General features: G+C 39.8%; 1 protein-coding gene across 5 annotated transcripts in view; it reads left to right on the forward strand.

Moving 5' to 3' along the window:
• LOC121855104 (aquaporin-11-like) overlaps nucleotides 1-9,900 on the forward strand; it is a 15,747-nt gene extending 5,847 nt beyond the window's left edge. Inside the window, exons 1-6 of one of the 5 annotated variants that reach the window (XM_042349944.1) lie at nucleotides 4,508-4,728; nucleotides 4,854-5,127; nucleotides 6,130-6,298; nucleotides 6,633-6,825; nucleotides 7,533-7,756; nucleotides 8,599-9,898. In XM_042349944.1, coding sequence (XP_042205878.1) covers nucleotides 6,133-6,298; nucleotides 6,633-6,825; nucleotides 7,533-7,756; nucleotides 8,599-8,798 — 783 coding nt within the window. In that variant the 5' untranslated portion in view covers nucleotides 4,508-4,728; nucleotides 4,854-5,127; nucleotides 6,130-6,132 and the 3' untranslated portion in view covers nucleotides 8,799-9,898. Of the gene's footprint in view, nucleotides 1-4,506; nucleotides 5,128-6,129; nucleotides 6,299-6,632; nucleotides 6,826-7,532; nucleotides 7,757-8,598 lie in introns of those variants that run through there. The other 4 variants (XM_042349945.1, XM_042349946.1, XM_042349943.1 and 1 more) reach the window with 4 other exon arrangements.
• Nucleotides 9,901-10,907: the final 1,007 nt, after the last annotated feature.

Here is a 10,907-nt window from a genome sequence, read left to right on the forward strand (position 1 = left end):
AGCAAAAGTAAATTTAAATTATTGACTTGTGACTTGTGAATGAAACGTAACGTAATTTCCGCACTGTATAGCTGGTAACCCACTGTGTCACGGCCACTCATACGCCAGTCTAATATTTTTCTCGCCAAATGAGGATAAATTCAGATTTAAGATAATTTAATAATAAAAATACACGATAAATAGAACATAAAGTTATTCGAATTTATTAGAATATATTTAAGCACCGATTTGTAGTAGTAAATAACGGAAATGGTGAATTCTTAAGCCTAAGATGAGTTCACGAGAATCCATACGAACAAATTGAATGTCAGGGGAAACTCGCTCCGTCCTTAGTCGGAAAAAACAATTTCTTAAGACAAAAACCCAGGTTGTATTCTTATTAACTATACCCTAAGTGCACTTCTATACTAAGAAGGCTATGAGATAATATACTGTTTTTTATTGAAGCCTGTGTGTGGCGTTCAGTTCATGGCCATCTCCGCATCCATCGCATTTAAAGACCTTAGGTGATGTAGCGCAGTACTAATATAACGTTAAGTCATTATAAGTGGTCAAGCAAGTGATCAAGAACTTTCTGTAATTTATAATAATTGTTGTCTAGTTTATAAATTTACTTTGGGTATATGCTTAAAATTCGTAGATAACCTGCATTATTAATTTGTTGTAGAAGTAGTAATATTCATCGTTCGAACGCCCCCAGCACCAGTGCCAGACAGGTGCCTCACGTCACGACAGATTTACTACAGTGCCACTAGGGAAGGATTTTGCCAGCTGGTTGTCATTTGGTAAAAAGTATTGTGTTTGATTTTTCTGACATCAAGAAGGCGCCACGGCAGACAAAAAGCTGGCGAGCGTTCGTTTGTCGTAGCTTCTATACAAGTATCATTTCAGCATAAATGTGAACACCAGGCGCTGTTAAATGCTCGTGGTGGCGATGTTTTCATGCCACAGACCGGCAGACTCCCCAAGAGCACCAGACGGGCAATGCAGCAGGATAAAAAATACATTCGTGAGAATCCGCACGGTGTAGCATCCTCCATTACCTCTGACATCAGTTTGTTCAAGAAGCTAACATACAGACGTTTCTCACTCATCCAGTTACGGGGAAAATTACTTAGGAATGAGTCCAGCTTTATGTTGCAGGGTTTAAGTAAGTAAGTCAGTTGGATACGTTCTTTATGAGAATATTGGTGGAGAGGATACAGGTGAGTGTTGCGTTACCTTCAACAGGTGAACATATATAGCTGCCTTCACCTGTATGGTACACTGCCAAAATAACTACCTGGCCTGTCTCTCCCTCCTAACACACACACACACACACACACACCACCTGTACTTCGGCCATCTTTTGTGACACATAGGCTATCAGACGTGTATCATCACCGTCTGTCTAGTTATGTGACATGATAAAGTTTACGTTACGATGATCTAGCTGACCCTGTGACCCAGCATGACCCACTGTTCCATGACCACCTACTGTCTGTCTCCCGTCTATGTGACACAACAAGAGGTGCATCAAACACCATCTGTCAGACTAAGTGGTACTGAAACCATATTACGTCCATCTGTTATCTACTTTTCCGTGGACTGAGAGAGAGAGAGAGAACAAAACTCCTCGTGGTTAAAATAATCAGTATTATCAGTGTGCTTCAGAGGATGTCGTCAATCAGGTGATAATCTCCAGGTCTATTGTTTTTTTTATGTTGTCATCAGCTGATCACACACGTCCCTGTAAGTCCACACCTGTACCAAGAACCCTCATTCTCATCCAGTTTTATAACGTGGTAGTGAGTCATACGTCAAAGCCTGAAGTACATAAACGGTTCTTTCGTATGTACTCGTCTAATGAAATTATGAAAACAATTGACGATGCCATAAGAAAAATCAGCTGACATCACACACATGAAACAAAGTGGCTGCATGGTAATAAACATCTACTGCTTGAACTCACACCAATAACATACTAAGACATCAGGTAGGACTTCAAAGGATAACCCAGCGTCCTTAAAACACTCTCTAGTTGAAGGTGTGCCAATGACATCACACACACGATATATGAAACAAAATACTTAAATACACTTGATTACACAGTGCTTCAAGGTCCACCAAGCATAACATCTGATCATATTTCAAACAGAATAAAGCTTCAGAAAAGTACAATATTACATAAAGATTGATGTTAAACAAGGCACGTAATCGAAAGGTAAATAGCAGATTAAATCAAAACAAACATCAGCTGATTACACTTGATGTAAACAAAACCTAACCAGCTGATGAAACCATAGCAAAAGTTGTATACTTCACGCCACAAGTGTCAAAAAATAATAACACTCACGGCTAGATGTTGAGGACCACAGACCGACCACCTGCACCAGTGCCTGCCACGGGCCCTACTGGGGAGGAAATTGCTACTCGTGCCAAATGATACCCACACGGGGCAGCCAACATACCGTACGGGGATGTGCCAAGTGTCACGACCAGTGCCAGAGACACGTATCGGTGTTTTAACGTAAGTCTGGCATGTTGCTGAAGGGATGAGATGCATTGTGTCATTTGTGTGTGTGTTACAATAATCTCCCTTCGGTCTCCCTCCATCCCTTCTTTCTTCCTCCTCCTCCTCAGTCGTCTTCGCTACCCTCCCACCCTCCTCTTTATCTCTCTTATCACCTGCCACATATCTCAGACAGATCCTCAAATAATCTCACTTTTTCTTTGGCTTATCAGTGTTTATCTCTCCTCTACCTGTCGCTTGTTTTCTAATTTAGTCTCTCTCCGTTTTCTATTTTTCTCCGTTTTCTATATTTTTCCGTTTTCTTTTCTCTAAGCTTCCTCTCTTACTCACCATTCTCCCCTTCTCTCCCTTTTATTGCCGTATCGTGGCCAAAGTTACATTAATGTTAAGCTCCTTGTTCACAGCCAGAAACATAACACGCTTCACTATGTCACCTCCCGGCACTACACATGTAACAGAGCCCCATTATGAAGTTTGTTTACACGTAGAAAAGCCTTATCTTCAGGTGATCCGGAAACAGTAGCGAACCACATCCTATTAAACATAGTTCCTAGAGGCCAATTCGTTCTTCACCTGTCTGTGTGTGTGTGTGTGTGTGTGTGTCCCAAAAATTAGCGTAGTATTAACCGATTACCCTGACACCAGCACCCAAAAAACGTAAAAATAAATAAATAATAAATAAATGAAATAAATAAATAAAAAATTCCCAGGTGTGATGGACAGACAATTGCATCTCCTTGTGAATTATTGTATTCACACGAGATTGATTTATTAAGTCCACTACGTACTATAAATGCCTTCTTTACACACATAATTTTTTAGTCACGTGGTGTTAAATAAGTGACTCAGGTAAATGGCATCACCGCCTACACCTGGCTCACAATCAACAGTGGACACCTGTAATAGGCTGTAGGGGTTAGACCTATCAAGGTTCTTAAGATAAAATATTCCTCGTAAGTGAAGATGTGAGAATGTAGACGAAAACGTTCTAGATGGCGTCAAAATAACACTGAGACACTACCAAACTAGACACGTTCACTTAACACCAGTTAGGAAATAAAATTACACCGAGACTCTACTTTATCTACATACCTATACACCAAATACTATTTTCCAAAGATTTTCTAATATATATTGCCTTCCAATTGATATTCAGTTACCGTATTTAAATAAGGTAATTTTAATGCTATCTTTTAGGCCTTGCTATAAGATGAGTTGCGTTTTTGTACGTTTTTTGTCCTTTTTTTTATGTGTTTTTGTTTCCTTGTGAATTTTGTATATATTTTGAGCTTAGTGTGTGTGTGTGTGTGTGTGTGTGTGTGTGTGTAATACATATAACAAGACATATAGCTATTTATATCTGTATGCGTGTGTCAGCGTATATACATGTATTTGGCATACGTAATCATACCATAAAGAGCACACACGCGATCTTAAGACATTTGGGCACGTATGTTACCTTAGGAAGTACACGTATGGGGTAGGGGGGTGGGAGCGAGGGGTAGAACCAGTTGGGACGGGCAGGATGGGACTGAATGCGCCCACACAACGGTTCAAGCCGAGCCAGTGGGTGTACTAGGATATGGGTGAGGTCTTGCTTTCGTTTCCCAGTCCCCAAATTTCCCCAATAACGTCATATTTACAGTAACTGGGAATATAATAGATAGGGGGTTTGTGTATAGTAAAGTCTCAGTGGAGTTCTGAGGCCATTTAAGAGACGTACCTGTGTTTTAGAGTGTGTCAGTCAGATGTATCCCAACTTACGTCATCACCAGTTCTGAGGAAGAGTTACTGTGATAATCCAGATATTAGTCGACACAAATACCACAATAAGGTCCTAACAAAAGCAAAACACTTATTGACGATAATTCTGTGCTATCATTATCTCTATCTCATGAGTGACATTAAAAAAACAAAACACGGGGGGTTAAGTGACTATGTGATAAGTGGGGATGGGTAGAGGCGGGCAGCAGGCAACCACCCTCCCAGGCTCTAACACTGAATGACTACACAGTTGGTGTCCGGCCCTGCTGATGGGGTGATCTCATGGGAGCTGCTCTCCACCACCATAACAAAAAGTATCTGTTACAGTGAATATTCCGGAGAGTTAAGACTTCATTCCAGCTCAGAGTACGCCCCGTTGTATGTGTACGTGGTGATAGTACAGTGTGCTTCTCCAATAGTAAACCTAAAATAGCTGTGGCAATTTGAGAAAGGTCAGTGAAATATAGCATTACAGTTCGCCCAGATTAAAAATATTCGCTTTATATATTTATTAACACCTTAAATGGCAACTACAGGCGTAAAAAGTGATTACAGACGGCAATTACTCGCTTTACAGTATTGTACTATTGTACATGGAATATGCTCCTTAAGGCGGACAGTTAGGGCAGTGCGGACTGAGTGACCTTGGCGCATGATAAAGAGTAAACACTTCATTTGGGTCCTGCGTGGCAGAGAGAAGTGATACCACCCTCAGAATGGGCAAACTGTACTCCAAGCTATGACAATAAATTTATTAAACTAAAAATTAAAAGTTTTGGGATGAGTGAAGTGGGAACTGTTGCCACCTGACAACTCCGACGGACACCAACGAGGGAGAGGAACAACCAGACGTGAGTGAAAGTGGTGGGAACTTGATAGGACAAATTCCCACCATACCGTACCCTAACTCAGCCAGGCCTAAGTTAACGTGATTTTATTTAGCCTAACCAAATTTACCCTAATCCAACCAAATCTATCATAACACGACCTAACCACAAAGTAAACAAACCGACACCTGTGCTTACTGATTACCGTACATGAGTTACCAGGTGTGGTGTTGACTCATTTTTAAATACTACACATACATACTCTCTAACTGAAAATTTGTAGTCAAAGTATATTTTTAACGCCATTTTAGTTAACATATTTCAGCTTTAAGTTTTAACATACGCAAGACTTGCGTTTTCTAACCTGGTAAAAATTTTAACGTAAGAAACTTTGAGAATTTGTTTTTTACGTTAAGTGAGTCATTTAAATACGTTCTCACATCACCAGTTCAGGGAAAATATAACGTAAGGATATTTGAGTCATGAGGGCTTTAATAAGGGATAGATAGATAGATAAAATAGTCGGTAAAATCATCATACGTGTGACTAGATAATTACGAACTGAACCTAATCAACCCTAATGTACCTTAACCTAACTTACCTCTAACATAACCTGAACTAGCCCCACCTAATTTGACGTATCCTTAACCTAATTCACCTCCCCAGAGAACTCAATATAACACTCCTTCAATATCTTCCCCCAGAGAGGCTATCTGACATCCTCCCCCACAAGATAAAAGTGTCTAACATCCTCACCCAAGATAAACTTTATATTAAACTTTTATCCCCCAAAGTAAGGAAATCTAACTTCCCCAGATAATACAAATTGAAAACCTCCCCAAAGAACAAGACAGTCTTAACATTCCCCCCTGCCACCCCAGAGAACTTAAACTGTTACCAACTTACCCCCCTTCCCCCAGAGAACTCCAGCAAACACTCCTCTCCCCTTCCCCCAGAGAACTCCAGCAAACACTCCTCTCCCCTGCCCCCAGAGAACTCCAGCTAACATCACTCTCTCCCCAACAGAACATGGCGCTCATCTCTCTCTCACTTACGATTGGGATGTTGATGGTACTCTCACACGTCGTACGAGGTCTTCTTCGTCAGGTAGTTCATGGTGAGCTGGTCAGAGGGTGCCTGGCAGAGCTGGTGGCCGCCGCTGAGATGGTCGCTACGTCTTATGAGATGTCCAGAGGTGGGTGTGTTTGTGAGAGAGAGGGAGGGGAGGGGGGTGCATTTACGAGTGGTTAAGAGGGAGAGAGAGGGGCATTTAAGAGTGTTTAGGGAGAGAGAGGGAGGGGGTGCATTTAAGAGTGTTTAGGGGAGAGAGAGAGGGAAGGGGGTGCATTTAAGAGTGTTTAGGGGAGAGAGAGAGGGAAGGGGGTGCATTTAAGAGTGTTTAGGGGGGAGAGAGAGGGGAGGGGGTGCATTTACGAGTGTTGAGAGAAAATGCAACTAAAGAAAAACAACAAGAATTAAAACAAAACACATCACAGAATAAACCTAATCAAATCTCATCCCCTCTACAGTATTCGGTAACCACGGGATAATAGCATACAGCATCATCCTGTTCCTGACTATCCTGTGGAGAATTAGGACCTGGGATGGTGTCACTGCCTGCCCATACAGCCTGCTGGGACAATACGTGGAGAAGGGCGCTCAATACCACCACACAATGCTAAAGATTCTGGCCCAACTTGTAGGTGGTGTGGCATCCATAAGGTGCGTGTCCCCTACATTGATTCCCGGACTAGTGATCAGCAATGAACTTAACAAACCCCCTTACCTATCCTAACTAGCCATTTCCTCATCTAATTAACCATTTCCTCACCTAACTTAACCTAATCAACCCCTCACCCCTTAACCTAAATTACTCATACACCAACCTATCTTAATTCCTAACTTTACCCAATTTATTCAACTTAACCCAACTTTGCCTTAACTCATCATGCCAATAATTTAACCTACCCCTAACCTTACTAAACCCTAATCAGTTTTAATCAAAATACATCTGGTTTTAGGAATGATTGAGTTTCCCATTTGTTGTGTTCTGAGTTGCTGTCACGTGTATGTAAAAATGAATGGAAATGAACAAACACTTTTTATTATCAACTTGTAGCTAAAATTCAGAATTGTGTGACCTCTAAATGGCTGGACAGGTGAGAGAATGACTATAGATGGACTTACCAGCAAAATGTTAGTCAAAACCAAGGATTCTTGGTCTATTTTTAGGCTGTAGTCATGTCACTGTACACTATAGATGACTGAAGTACATGCGAGGGTTGATACACAATTACTGTATTCTTGTCTTCTATGTAATAAAATACGGTTCTTTTTTATACACTGCACATAGTTGAAGTACATGATGAGGTCGACACATAATTGTCTTGATCAACTATGTACTTTATCACTGTTCCTGTGTGCCGCAGATGGGTCAAATACATGTACACGATCGAGGTGATGCACACACACACAAGTGGTGACGACATTGGTTACTGTGAGTCAGACATACAAGTCCCTGTTGTCATGGGATTCCTGATTGAGGGTTCGCTCACCTGTGTCTGTGAACTTGCATCTCGAGCCCTGGGTGAGATCAAGCCCAAGTATGCTGCTGCTATCAACTCCTTCTTTGTCACTTCCATGGTCCTTGTGGGTGAGTTGTCAAGTCAGAGTTTATGGATGGATCTCAAGATTATCTAGTCCTTTGTGATGGTGGATTGTAACAAATTAAATCTATTTCTACATTATCTTAACATTTTTTAATGTACTTGGGTCTGGATCTCAAGTTGTTCCAGACCCCTTACAACGTCTGGTTATTACACATCAATTCCTATAATTTATCTAGTTTTTACTGAGTTAACTTCAGTATTTTCACAAGTGTTTTTACATGTACAGTAGTGTAAATTCAAGTGTTTTTGTACCAGGTTCTGTATTTGAAGCTTCTTTTACATTATCAGTCTTTCACACAAAATTGTCTAAAATTTGCCTCAAAACTTCTTTGCCTTGGACTTTTAAATACAGTACTGTACTTTAATACTTCTCTTGCATCTGCCAAATTTTTTTTTACTAAATAGCAGCATCTTGTATCCCACCGATTCCTCACCACGATGGGTTCAAGTTAATTTTTATGATCAGCAATACTATAATCTGTTTAGGCTCATAGTATCAACCATTACTTTGCTAGTTAAGGCTCCTCCTCCTTTGGTCAACCTGTTGTTAACATCGACTCAATAAGATGATCTGGCAGTAGCAACCAACATAATATTATTTGCTCTACCACTCCTGTAACTTCAGGCAGGGCAGCTAGAGGGGTTACTCACACTTGCTGTAGGTGTGACCCCAAGACTCATGGCAGGCGGGAACGTCTCACATTTTCTGACAGGATCAACAAAAATGGTCCTGCCCACTGGCCATCCTCTTACATCTTCAGTGTTTGATACATTTAACTCCTTGCCCGTAGAACTTTTCTTTACACACTTCGCTTCATTGTTGCAGCTTTCAACCACTCAGGCGGTTACTTCAACCCAGTGCTGGCAACGTGCCTCAAGTGGAGCTGCCGCGGCCACACCAACACTGAGCACATCATCGTGTACTGGGCTGGCTCCATCCTGGGTGCCATGCTGTCCATCAAACTCTGGAATCTGGCCACTGTTAAGAAAGTTCTCGTTGGATTCTTCAAACCCAAGGAAGAGTGATATAGTCTTGGTAAAACACTCAAGACTAACTCACTCTTCCACAAGGATTTATACTCTTTGTAAGATACAGTACTTGGGTAAATAGAATTCATCATACTCTTGGTAGTACAACCAAGGAAGAACAATCAAGCCATACTCAAGGAGGAACACCAGTTTTATAAAAAAAAGTCAAGATCAAGTGTACTACACATGGAAACAGTGGAGATGTAGAATTAGTCATATGTCTGACTTTGTATTGTATTGATACCTGTATGTTGCATGTATCCAATACCGGTTGAAAAAGGGATATAAATTTTGTTTGAGCAAAAGGCCGCTGATATGGTGTGTATGATCAGTATGTACTATCATATAGGTCACAAGCATAACAGAATGAAACGGAGACTTTCAAATTTAGGTACTGCAGGAAGATGCTTGAAGGCAAGATATCCTGATGGGAAAACAAATGAAGTACGGTACTAAGATTAACTGGAGCATAAGAAGTGTTTTTGAAATATATCTGAAGAAAAGAGATGAAGGGATATTGGTAGAGATATTAAAGGGTCCAAATTGCATACAGCGTCAAGGGTGAGCCAGGGGATGGAGATAAAAATTATGATTGAAAAAGGTGTGTTTTCTCCAGATACAAAATACTTCACAGGAGAAATGGTAAAACTGCCTTAAAATATTTGGAGTGGAGAGCCTTAGATGCCAACCCTGCCTGACCCGAGACTTACTGGGACTAGGATGGTGCCACATTCCTGTCTCTACAGTGCCAGGTCCACAAGTGCCAAATGCTTTCTTTTATATAGGATTTAAATGAACTGTTATTCAGTAGTACAAGATACCATTCCATATTGTTGTTACTTATTGTACTAGTTTTATAGTAATTGTCTTGTATATTTTTGTCTCACTCTGCTATATAGGAAGGACCATGAAGGCCAGTATGTTCATATTTGACATTGACATCAATATCGTCCTTAAGGCTGTCAAGGTCAAGTTCCATTATGGTCACTGAACTATGCCATCCATAGGTGTGGCCCTAGGTACTCCTGAATGTGCTGCGTAAGGATCAAATTTTGGTTAACAGATCCTTACGCAGCACATTCAGGAGTACCTATACTGAAATTTTGAACAAAATCCATTTTTTGGCCGAAAATGAAAAAAATTGTAAGTCTAAAGCCTTAAAGGATTTTTGGCCAAAAATACGTTTTCTCTCTGAACTAAAATTTAATGTGCCTAACTATTTAAATACATCCAGAATAATACACAAGCACCAAGAAATGACCTCGAAAACCCATAAGTGGCGAGTAATTAGCATTGCAAAAGTAATTAAAATATTCTAAAAATCATTTGAACATTTTCTAAAAGCCATTTGAACAAGTTATAATCAAGATATCAAATTTTGGTTAACAGATCCTTAAGCAGCACATTCAGGAGTACCTATACTGAAATTTTGAACAAAATCCATTTTTTGGCCGAAATGACAAAAATTGTAAGTCTATGCCTAAAAGGATTTTTGGCCAAAAAACTTTTCTCTAACTAAAATTTAATGTGCCTAACTTTTAAGTACATCCAGAATAATACACAAGCACCAAGAAATGACCTCGAAAACCCATAAGTGGCGAGTAATTAGCATTGCAAAAGTAATTAAAATATTCTAAAAATCATTTGAACATTTTCTAAAAGCCATTTGAACAAGTTATAATCAAGATATAAATTTTGGTTAACAGATCAGAAGCAGCACATTCAGGAGTACCTATACTGAAATTTTGAACAAAATCCATTTTTTGGCCGAAATGACAAAATTGTAAGTCTAAAGCCTTAAAGGATTTTTGGCCAAAAATACGTTTTCTCTCTGAACTAAAATTTAATGTGCCTAACTATTTAAGTACATCCAGAATAATATACAAGCACCAAGAAATGACCTCGAAAACCCATAAGTGGCGAGTAATTAGCATTGCAAAAGTAATTAAAATATTCTAAAAATCATTTGAACATTTTCTAAAAGCCATTTGAACAAGTTATAATCAAGATATCAAATTTTGGTTAACAGATCCTTAAGCAGCACATTCAGGAGTACCTATACTGAAATTTTGAACAAAATCCATTTTTTGGCCGAATTTTTTTACA

Source organism: Homarus americanus, unplaced genomic scaffold (genome assembly GCF_018991925.1).
Source record: "Homarus americanus isolate GMGI-L3 unplaced genomic scaffold, GMGI_Hamer_2.0 scaffold29465, whole genome shotgun sequence".
NCBI lineage: Eukaryota > Metazoa > Arthropoda > Malacostraca > Decapoda > Nephropidae > Homarus > Homarus americanus.